This window comes from Thalassophryne amazonica, chromosome 6, assembly GCF_902500255.1.
Source record: "Thalassophryne amazonica chromosome 6, fThaAma1.1, whole genome shotgun sequence".
Taxonomy (NCBI): domain Eukaryota; kingdom Metazoa; phylum Chordata; class Actinopteri; order Batrachoidiformes; family Batrachoididae; genus Thalassophryne; species Thalassophryne amazonica.
The window spans coordinates 114,327,375-114,339,772 of NC_047108.1; the positions used below are offsets into that span (position 1 = coordinate 114,327,375).

Consider the following 12,398-nt stretch of genomic DNA (forward strand, 5'->3'; position numbering starts at 1 on the left):
GTATCTTTGTTTTTTGCAGCGAGGGAAAAAGAAACTTGAAAATAACAACCCTGATGTTGGCGTCAACCACAATCTAAGTTTGAGAAAACGGCAAGACGTCCTTTCAGTCCACAGTGTCATGTGTGCGTTCGCTCCTGAGCAGTTCTGTACATGGCAGCGAGTTTAAAATAAACCTTACCGGACAGTCCACACAGCGCCTCATATCGAAAACAATATGACCACTTTTGTAGAACAGCCACGAGCTCGTCTTACAGGCTGGTTGTGCTTTACACTGCTGAGGAGGCGACGCGTCGGGGGAGGGGTAACAGGCTGGATGTTTAAAAGCCGATCTTGCCTCGGGTCATGGAGTATCCCAGCTTGGCTTCGTTGTTGATGAAGGACATGATGCCCAGATAGGTTTCGATGAGAAGAGGTCTCTCCAGAATCAGAACACCGTTGGCCCGTCCCGGGATGGGGTTGTCTTTATGGGCTTTCTTTACCGCCTGCACCAGCTGGGTCCGGAAGTTGTCCAACTGGGAACAACAGAATTATTTTAGTATGATGCCATGACAGTTAGTACTTCCTCCAGCAAGAGAAAGGATGGCAAGGTGTGGACAATCGTTCATGTGACAACAGAATGAGCCCGACACGGACTCAGTGCCAGTGCCGATCCCTGGATAGTGTAGCATGAAGTAGGTGATTGTGCCTACAACTCCCTCTGGAGGGGAAACTCGACCACTGCACCTTACTCCCACAGCCAAGCCCAGTTATCCCTTTACAGCTGGATGCATGACTGGGAATCAAACACAGATCCACACACTGGCAATCTCAACCTTATCCCACTTATGAACAAATCCTCTGAGGAGAAGAAAAAAAAAAAAAATCAAAAAGACAATCTGAAATGAATTTGAGGACTTTTTTGCAGAGGCACATCGGATATGGTATGGCTCAGAGATGATCTGGCAGATGTTTAACACTGGATACTCTTCCTGAAGCACGTCTAATGTAAAAGGAGACAGTTTTAAAATATAAAAATGATAATAAATAAAAAATGTTGCAACTTACAATGTGGAAAAAAATAAAATTAAAACCAAGATTATAAAAAAAAAACAAAATTTCACTGAACAAGGTTACTGCAAATTTTGAGAAATACTGTGCAATTTTAAGCTAAAAAAAGCTGGACAAGGACACAGTGGATACCACAGCAGGCCTTATTAACCATTAAATAATCATTATCGCTGCACTGTTTAAAACTGAAAATTAACTTCATACTCTGACACACTGAATGCTGTTTGTTCTAACTACGCTTTGTGCACTTCATCACCAGAGGGTGGCATTATTACCCTTAAATTTACAGCAAGCCAAAGCAAAATAAATATTTAGACTACTTTGACCATAATCACATTTGAATATCATCAGACGTTTCCAGATTTCCTCTGCCTCATTTTCCATGCACCCAATGAAAAACTTGCACCAGCATGCAGATGCATATCCGATGCACTGTGGCAACCCCAAGCAAATTAATAAATACAAGTTTTAAAAACCTACATCTGAAGGTCTGTCTCACCATCTTTCAGCTGTTGTGAAGCACGTTCTCATAACCGACATAAAACGTAACGTCCCTGCTGTGCACAAGACGCTCCTACCTGGCAGAGAGAAGCCACTTTCTCATCGGCGTGGGCCATGGGGTGCTCTGTGAAGGTGGCATAGGGCATATCAGTGGACCAGGGGTTCCATCGGTTAAAGAACGAAGCCCGAGGACGTTTGTCCCATTGAACACGGATCCCATATCCTTCTCTCCTGGAAGAAAACAAAGCAGATGAAGAAGAACCATGTGGCTTTGAAGGATCTGTCAGCCACATGGAGCAGCAGTGCTTCAAACAAGACACAAAGGCATCCTTGACATTTGGTCTTAAAGACACCCCGTGGACAAAGGAAACAAAAGTGGACAGCTGAGTCACATCGCTGGTCACATCTTGCTTTTGCGTTCACCTCCAAGGTGTCTGGCTGACCATGAGCTCCCCCGGACCCCCGTGGCAGACTGGATCATACTGTCTTTTATTTCAACTTGAAACATTTTTCCAAAAGGTTTGTGAACGCAGTAATTTAAAATGCTTAGGCTCCTCTTATTCTGAAGAAAGTATGCGATCTTTTGAGATCCATGTGGACATTTTGTTGAGAAATAGTCATTATAAAACATGAAGCAAGTGACTCACAGACTTCTCAAGTTTTAAGATTAAATTTTTTTTGACACTGCTCTCTCCATTCTGTGTTTTGTGTCACGACCATGAGAAGTTTCTTCTCTGCCAAAGACAATGTGACCTGTATTCAGAGTGAGGAGCAGGCTGAGGTGAGCCTGGAGTAATGGAGGTATGCTCTGTGAAGAAGGGGAATGAAAGTCAGCAGCAGAGACAGAGGACTGTGGAACTGCAGTTTCAAGGAGCAGAACTGGTGATGGATGAGTTTAAATCAATGATGTCCAAAGTATTTCAGAAAGGGCCAAGAGGGGGCAGGTTTTCTTTGCAGCCACTGACTCCAGCAGGTGATTTCACTAAAGAACTCATCCCATCTGCTCAAAGTGATGTCAATCAGTGAAATCATCTGCTGGAGTCAGTGGCTGCAAAGAAAACCTGAACCCTCTTGGTCCTTTCTGGAATATCTTTGAAGACCATGGTTTAAATACTTGGGGTCATTGATTAAAAGTAACAAAGCGTGTGGTTAGAGAGGTGAGGAAGAAAGTGCAGGCAGGGTGAAGGAGGGAGTGATTTCACAACACGGTAACAAGGCCAGCTATGCTGAATGACCTGGAGGTAGTGGAGCAGGAAAAAAATGCAGGAGGTGGAACTAAAGATGCCGCAATTTTCTTTGAGTGATGAGGATGGACAGAATTCAAATGAGCATATACCAGGGTCACAGTTTGGAGACAGTGACAGAGAGAAGATTGAGCTGGTTTGGGTATATGCAGAAGAAGGATGCAGGATATACAGGCAGAAGGATGCTGAGGATGGAGCCACCAGGCAGGAGCAAAAGTGAGAGGACAAGATGCAGAGGACAGAGTAACTAATGCGATGATCTGCTGTGGCGACACCTAAAGAAGCCCTATGTGTTACGTCTTCCTCGCCATTGTTTTGTAACAGGGCTATTCTACAGGGTGCCGCTCCACTACGATCGCCCACAACCCAAAAAGTACAAAAACTGAATGAAACAACTTAAACCAGCTTGCCTCCTAACAGGTTGGCTTATAAAATGCAGACCTGGCAACCTGCCCGAAAAACGAAAGAAAAGAAGTCCAGCTGTTCAACTCTGAACAAAAACTACAACAAACACTGCTTTGGCTTCTAATTTTTCAAACAAATTTCAAGCCGTCGTCACTACGAATACCCTTATATTATATATATATACCCTTAAATAAGTTTGGACGCAATCAAAGCAGTTAAGACTACAAATATGTGGAAGTTACCAGGTACTGTCAACGATTTGGGAATCGAGATGAAAAACTGGATCCTGATTTCAAATCTGATGCCGATGACAGCCGCAACTACATATACCAAGTTTGTTCAAGATTGACAAAGATGAATCAAGAAGTTAAGGTGATGCTTCAAAACGCACCCTGATTTGCTATTCAGGATTAAACAAGAATGAACGGCACTCTGTGGAATAACCCCATTAAATTATTTTACATACATTTCCACCATGTTATTAAGAATAATCAGGTTCTATCCAGGAGATTCCGGTTTTACACATCACCAGCATCCAAACAGTTTTTCTTTTTTTATCACTTCCTTACCGTTGCCTTTACTGCCTAAAAATCAGAGTTGCTTACTTGTTAAGTGATTTGGGAGGAAACTCGAACTCGCCCACTGAGATGGTGTCCACAGCATTGAGGGAGATCCTGATGACCTGATGACACAACAGGTTGATGAAGTCGTACTTACACACAAGCAGTGACCTGCACAAAAAAAAACAAAAAAAAAAACAACCCAAGGTGTCAAACTCTCAGCGATCAATATCCCCAAGACAAACGATGTGTTTGTACTTTGCACTTACCGATCAGTTATGAGCACAAGTCTCTCCTTCTCATTGTTCCAGTGGTCGATTCTTCAAGAGAAAATTGATAAATACGCCAGTCACTCTGGGCACCAGATATGATCTGAGCATAAATCAAATATGGTGCTCCTCTAAAGCCGGATCACCTCAAAAGACAGATCCTGTACATGGATCCTTCCCAATACTGGTTTTCAGATTTAACTACAATTACATAAAAACATCAAAAGGGACTACAGCTTTAAGTTAGAGCTCAAGGGGATGACTGTAGGCAGTGGCTACAGGTCCTTCAAATGGAATGCATTTGATCAGGTGATCGTCACATGACAAACCACATGCCATCTGATTCTCAAACCCAAGTACCAACTATCAGTCCACTGGACAAGCAAGTTTTCAGTACCACTTTAGGGGATTAAAACAATATGGTCTCAGTGTACCACAGCTCACACAAAATGTATGGTGGCCATTAGGGATACAACTGCTTATTATTTCTCAAAAACATTTTCCTGTATCATATTTAGAAGAGCTTTTGCAGCTGGTCTGCTCTCTGTAAGCCTGATCCCATCAGATCTCAGAAGCTAAGCAGAGCAGGATCTGGTTAGTACTTGGATAGGAGACCTCTTTGGAACACCAGCGGCTGTGTGTGTTTCTCCAGGTAAAACTGGAGTTGCGTCAGGAAGGGCATCCGGCGTAAAACTTGTGCCAATTACCAATGCAGATCTGGCTGTATCCGCTGTGGTGACCACAAACAGAACCGGGAGCAGCCGAATGGACAACAACAACATATTTAGATGAGCTTTTATACACAAGTAACTAAAGTCAACTCAATTCTGAAATTTCTTTAAAAAAAAAAAAAAAAAAAAAAAAGGTTTACCCATGAACCCATGTTTACACGCTTATGTAAAACTTGTTTGAACATGGGGAAGGCTGCAGAGTGCTCTGGGCTTTCAATAAATTCTTGGCATTTGTAAGACTTCATGGTGATTCGATTGTATTGCTGAGTCATCGTACTGTTTCCCTTTTTTGTTTATTATTTTACGAAATCCACCCAAATGCAACATGGTATAAAAGTTTCAATATAAAAGTTAGTCGTGGGTGAACTTTTCTGATCAAACAATAAAAAAGAAAAAAAAACATTGATTTTGATTGCTTTCTAGCAAAAAATCATCAGAATATGATACAGGACTATGGGGTCACAAAAGAGTTGGATCCTGAGTGGTCATCCCAGACTGGGAGCTGTAGCCAGGTAAGTAGTCCATGAAGAATCACACAGGAGATAACAGGGGGTCTCCTGGTTAAATGCTGGGGTTGAGACCAGAGGGTCCTCTTTTCAAACCCCTGACAGACTAGATCACTAAGGGCCCTTGGCTAAGGTACTGAAACCCAAATTGCTCCCAGTGTGCAGTGAGCATCTGGCACAGCACTGACATCGGTGTGTGTAAATGTAAAGCATCATTGTACAACACTTTGATAAAAAAAGCCAGACATAAATGCAGCCCATTTACCATTCACACCTGCACTGACGCCTGCCCGGGATGGCCACCATATGTTTGGGCTGAATCTCAATACTACCCCTTGGCCCTTCCCCTTACCCCTTCCCCTCCGTTTTGCACGGGCACGAGAGACAGATGGGTGTCTCAATTCTCTTTTTGGAGCGAGGCAGAGGGGTAGGCGGAGGGCTACAAACCCCTCCAAACGGAGTGAATCTGGATGCACACTCCATTTGGAGGGGTAGGAGGAGCTTACCGCTGTCTCCACAGAAACAAACATGGTGCCCAGAACCGCACAAATGAAAGCAGCTTTCATTAAAAATACCGCTGTTTAGAAAGTTATAACTTGCCAAAAAACTTTACAGGCAGTTGCCTACGACAACAACGTCTATGCTGCTGGATGCATGTTGCGTATATTGTCATTCTGAAGAATATCGTAACTTCGCTCATGCGCTGAGGCGTTATAATGCATATACACACGAACGCTACGATAAGACACTTTTATATTTCACAATGGAGAAAATCATAATAAAGGATAAGCATGTAAAGCTGTATGTTTATAAATCTTTAGATAATTGTGATCCCTGCTGTTGGATTTCAAGGTCTGTAACGCGTGTGTATTTAGTAAACAAAGAAGGAGCCCTGAGCACACTCGTCTACTAATAAGATTTCAGGCAGAAAATGAGACGTTTCACCAATGGGAATAAGTTGGAAAATATATACACACACATGTATATGTGTAACACATAAGCTGACGTCCTAATAGACTGCTATTATTTGTCAAGGAAATTTCTAAAGGAAATAGAGCTGGATGCAAAAAATGGGAGAATTTGAAAAAGAAACATAAGGTTAACAGAACTAGATGCAGCCCATAACATACATACAGGTGCTGGTCATATAATTAAATAAATGGTAAATGGACTGCATTTATATAGCGCTTTTCCATCTGTATCAGACGCTCAAAGCGCTTTACAATTATGCCTCACATTCACCCCGATGTCAGGGTGCTGCCAGACAAGGCGCTCACTACACACCAGGAGCAATAGGGGATTAAAGGCCTTGCCCAAGGGCCCTTAGTGATTTTCCAGTCAGGTGGGAATTTGAACCCATGATCTTCTGGGCTCAAGCCCAACACCTTAACCACTAGACTAGAATACAATTAGAATATCATGAAAAAGTTGATTTATTTCAGTAATTCTATTCAAAAAGTGAAACTTGTATAATGTATACATTCATTCCACAAAGACTGATATATTTCAAGTGTTTATTTTATTTACTAATTAATTAATTAAATTACTAATCAATCAATTGATGATTAATCAATTAAGAATATTATTACTATTATAATGATTAATTATTATTAGTAGTATCAACATTAATTAATTACTAATTAATTATTAATACTACTAATTACTAATACTATTAATTATTATTCTAAATTACGAATTAATTAAATTATTAATACCACAAAATTCTCCGACATGATTGCGATGCGTCGAAGAATTCTGCGACTTCTTCTATTTCTTTGCATTTACGCAGAAAGCCGAGAAAATAAAAAGAGCAAACAGGCTACTGCAACAAGTTGCGCTTCAGTTGCAATGTTGACAAAGTGAAGATGGCAGTTTGACACGGGCAGTTTTTTTTCCCCCTAAGGCGGAGGGGTGTTTCAATTCATAGGGCTAGAGGCATACTCCTTCGCCTTACCCCTTGTTTTAAAGGGGTAGGCGTAGGGGTAGGGCCAGGGGGAAGGGGTACAAAAGAGAATTGAAATTGGGGGTTGGACTGGTTTTGGGTTGTGGCACACCGACCCTGATCCACGGGACCTGGGTGCTGGATCGGGTCCCGCCCACCTGTCGTGTCATACCTGTGGGTACTTTGCTATCAGCACTCGGAGCGGACACTCACTCGGCCAGCAACCAGACACTGAGAACCTCTCCGTCCTCTGAAGGCAGAGCCACGGTCCTGATGTCGTTCACGGCCTGTTCGATGGTTCCGGGCTGAGACCAGCGACACACAAACACACGCAGTCAGCCACCGAAACAGCTGCTTTACTCTGAACACACGCGTATCAGGCAGCCAGCTCACCCTGAAGACGAAGTAGTCCTTGACTTTAGCCTGCATGGTGGGATTGTGGACGTGAAACGGCGTCAGGGTTTGTAGCGGAGGGCAGCAGGCCGCCACCGAGGCTCCGCGGCCCAGCCCGCGGAGTCCCACCTCCGGCGGCGTGAAGGCCACCTCCACCCCGTCCTCTGTGTCCGCCGGGTGGAGAACCGCCACTCCCGGACTTTCCGGCTCCACCGTGTCGTTGAGTTGGAGCATAGCACCGAAAATACGATTAAAAAGTCAGTGCAGCGGAACCATGATGGCGCTCCGGCAATGTTTTGGTTGTGAAGCAGGAAACAGCAAACAACCTGTAGCTGCATTAGCGCCCCCTTTTGGATCGGAGTGGATTCAAAAGGGGCACATTTTGTTCGTTACTGGTGTTCATGCTGAATCATAAAGCATACATAATTTCTTCTTCCTCTTCTTTTCTTTTCTTTTTCTCTTTTTTTTTCTTTTTACATGGCGGATGACAGCGAGCAGCAGAGTTTTTCAGGGTCCCATCATGCCCTGCGCACTTGGAGTGGCTCTGCCCATGAGCGAAAAACTGGGTTTGTTCTCTACTGATTTTACCCTTTCTGTAATCAGGTTTATTGCCTTTTTTTTCAAAACTTTATTTCAACAAATACAACAACAAACAAACGAACAAAACATAAAGCCAAAGAGATATAGAAAGGAAAAAGAAGAAAAAAGAAGTTCCTTTTTTTTTGTAATATTTAAAGTAAACTATACATGAACATCAGAATGCCAGGGGGAGGCAAAGGCAAAAGCAATTATATATATATATATATATATATATATATATATATATATATATATATATATATATATATATATATATAAATTAGTGGTGTCTCACTAATTTAGATCTTCACTTAGCCTGGAAAAAGAGTCTGTTGCTCTATAAGAAAGCCCTCCGTAAAGCTAGGACATCTTACTACTCATCACTAATTGAAGAAAATAAGAAGAACCCCAGGTTTCTTTTCAGCACTGTAGCCAGGCTGACAAAGAGTCAGAGCTCTATTGAGACGAGTATTCCTTTAACTTTAACTAGTAATGACTTCATGACTTTCTTTGCTAATAAAATTTTAACTATTAGAGAAAAATTACTCATAACCATCCCAAAGACATATCGTTATCTTTGGCTGCTTTCAGTGATGCCGGTATTTGGTTAGACTCTTTCTCTCAGATTGTTCTGTCTGAGTTATTTTCATTAGTTAGACCCCATTCCTACCAGGCTGCTCAAGGAAGCCCTACCATTATTTAATGCTTCGATCTTAAATATGATCAATCTATCTTTATTAGTTGGCTATGTACCACAGGCTTTTAAGGTGGCAGTAATTAAACCATTACTTAAAAAGCCATCACTTGACCCAGCTATCTTAGCTAATTATAGGCCAATCTCCAACCTTCCTTTTCTCTCAAAAATTCTTGAAAGGGTAGTTGTAAAACAGCTAACTGATCATCTGCAGAGGAATGGTCTATTTGAAGAGTTTCAGTCAGGTTTTAGAATTCATCATAGTACAGAAACAGCATTAGTGAAGGTTACGAATGATCTTCTTATGGCCTCAGACAGTGGACTCATCTCTGTGCTTGTTCTGTTAGACCTCAGTGCTGCTTTTGATACTGTTGACCATAAAATTTTATTACAGAGATTAGAACATGCCATAGGTATTAAAGGCACTGCGCTGCGGTGGTTTGAATCATATTTATCTAATAGATTACAATTTGTTCATGTAAATGGGGAATCTTCTTCACAGACTAAGGTTAATTATGGAGTTCCACAAGGTTCTGTGCTAGGACCAATTTTATTCACTTTATACATGCTTCCCTTAGGCAGTATTATTAGACGGCATTGCTTAAATTTTCATTGTTACGCAGATGATACCCAGCTTTATCTATCCATGAAGCCAGAGGACACACACCAATTAGCTAAACATGGTGTCTAACCAGATCCTTACTCTGGATGGCATTACCCTGACCTCTAGTAATACTGTGAGAAATCTTGGAGTCATTTTTGATCAGGATATGTCATTCAAAGCGCATATTAAACAAATATGTAAGACTGCTTTTTTGCATTTACGCAATATCTCTAAAATTAGAAAGGTCTTGTCTCAGAGTGATGCTGAAAAACTAATTCATGCATTTATTTCCTCTAGGCTGGACTATTGTTATTCATTATTATCAGGTTGTCCTAAAAGTTCCCTGAAAAGCCTTCAGTTAATTCAAAATGCTGCAGCTAGAGTACTGACGGGGACTAGAAGGAGAGAGCATATCTCACCCATATTGGCCTCTCTTCATTGGCTTCCTGTTAATTCTAGAATAGAATTTAAAATTCTTCTTCTTACTTATAAGGTTTTGAATAATCAGGTCCCATCTTATCTTAGGGACCTCATAGTACCATATCACCCCAATAGAGCGCTTCGCTCTCAGACTGCAGGCTTACTTGTAGTTCCTAGGGTTTGTAAGAGTAGAATGGGAGGCAGAGCCTTCAGCTTTCAGGCTCCTCTCCTGTGGAACCAGCTCCCAATTCAGATCAGGGAGACAGACACCCTCTCTACTTTTAAGATTAGGCTTAAAACTTTCCTTTTTGCTAAAGCTTATAGTTAGGGCTGGATCAGGTGACCCTGAACCATCCCTTAGTTATGCTGCTATAGACTTAGACTGCTGGGGGGTTCCCATGATGCACTGAGTGTTTCTTTCTCTTTTTGCTCTGTATGCACCACTCTGCATTTAATCATTAGTGATTGATCTCTGCTCCCCTCCACAGCATGTCTTTTTCCTGGTTCTCTCCCTCAGCCCCAACCAGTCCCAGCAGAAGACTGCCCCTCCCTGAGCCTGGTTCTGCTGGAGGTTTCTTCCTGTTAAAAGGGAGTTTTTCCTTCCCACTGTCGCCAAGTGCTTGCTCACAGGGGGTCGTTTTGACCATTGGGGTTTTTACGTAATTATTGTATGGCCTTGCCTTACAATATAAAGTGCCTTGGGGCAACTGTTTGTTGTGATTTGGCGCTATATAAATAAAATTGATTGATTGAATTGATATATATATATATATATATATCATACATTTTTTGTGTAACACAATGAAAAAAACAAACAAAAAAAAATGTCTATACAATATGAGATCAAGAAATGTTGAATATATTAAGTGACAAGCAGCTATTATATGTAAGGATTGCTTTTTGATTTGAGCTCTTTGCTAAGGAGGACAAATACATTTCAATTTCTTTTATAACAACAGGGAAAAATATAGTTGTGTTTGAAAATTTACATTTGTGTATGTAAAATTTTGAAAAAACAAATTTAAAACAATCTTTTTGTTTCTGAGGAGATTTGTGTGAATATCAAAAATTACATGTTCAAATTTTAATAAAAAAGCAGGATCAAACTTCCTGATAAATTGCTGACAATCTTTCCAAAAGATTCTCATGACTGGATAGCTCCAGAAAAGGTGACTATTAGTTTCAGGAGTTTTTGTTGTGAAAGTGTAATGACACGGACCCACAACAGGGGGCGTAAATGAACGGACAATAGATGAGCCAAAAATACAACACTTTACTGTTGTGAAGCGTGCACAACAAAATACAGACAAATACAGAATTTGGACAGAGTCAAATATACTAAGGTGACGTGTGGGCAGGCTCGAGGATAGAAGACGTCCGTCCAGAGAAGAGCCGGATCCCACACGATTTCCACTGCCACCGAACCCGGAGAATACCGGAGCCGCCAAGTTCCGAGTCCCCAGGTGGCCACCGTCTCCGGCTGTCGGATCTGGTACTGCTGGCAGGAAGCAGAAACAGTTATGTGTGGGTGTGTGTACACCCAGCAAATACAAGTAGCGACAGTTCCTTAATGGTGGGTAAGACACCTCCACCTCCAAAACAGCAACACAATAACGAGTACAGTAGCACCTACTGAACACGGCTGAGAATATACCTCCAAAGGCAAACGATATCTCGGCAGCGGGGTGGAGATGTCTTCCAGCTTATATGGAGTGGTTGATGAGTTGATGATTGGTGACAGCTGTCAGGAGTTAATGAGTGACAGCTGTCACTCTCGGCTGTCCTGTGAGGCGGCAGCGCCCTCTCGTGCCTGAAGCCCGCACTCCAGGCAGGGCGCCCTCTGAATGGTGGGCCAGCAGTACCTCCTCTTCTGCGGCCCACACAACAGTTTTTTTGCAACAAGAACAGCTGGGATCAATAGTTTTGAAAAATTTTACCATATATTGATTTGTGGGGTAAATTCTATGCAAAAGTTTAAACGCTACATCTTTCATTTTGTTATTTATCATAAGTTTTTGAAGGATGGACCAGCATTGGTTCCAGATATTATCATTTACAAAGGTTTATTACCTCCGCCACAAAGTTGGGTGGAGGTGATGTTTTTGCTCTTGTTTGTTTGTTTGTCTGTCTGTTGATTATGAACAGCGTGGAGCCCATTTTTTTTTCATATATCATTATGAAATTCTTACTGAAGATTCAGAACTGGTTCAATTATCAAGGTCAAAGTCAGGAATAATCTTGGAAAATTGAAAAAATCCCTATCCTTTAACACTAAGTCAAATTTCAAAAATTCTTATCTCTGTCAAAAAAAAGTTCTTTCATATTTCAGAGTTATGTAGGATGGTATCTTTTACTGGCAAAGTTTGATCCAGATCTGATCTAGATTACAGATTTTGTGGCCATTTAAATATAACATTGAAAACCCCATTTAATGTATATTTTACATTATATCTTAATCAAACGTGCACCAATGAATCTAGTATTTGAAAGTGAGGTGCAGACT

The 12,398-nt window shown here is 41.5% G+C and overlaps 1 protein-coding gene across 1 annotated transcript; it reads right to left on the reverse strand.

The window, feature by feature from the left end:
• Window positions 1-309: 309 nt before the first annotated feature.
• Window positions 310-7,917, reverse strand: tprg1l (tumor protein p63 regulated 1-like). Its single transcript, XM_034173181.1, has 6 exons — window positions 7,599-7,917; window positions 7,419-7,510; window positions 4,027-4,077; window positions 3,803-3,928; window positions 1,626-1,779; window positions 310-512 (listed from the first exon to the last, which is right to left on the reverse strand). Exons 1-6 carry the CDS (start codon window positions 7,830-7,832, stop codon window positions 318-320), a joined length of 852 nt encoding a protein of 283 aa, XP_034029072.1. The 5' UTR covers window positions 7,833-7,917; the 3' UTR covers window positions 310-317.
• Window positions 7,918-12,398: the final 4,481 nt, after the last annotated feature.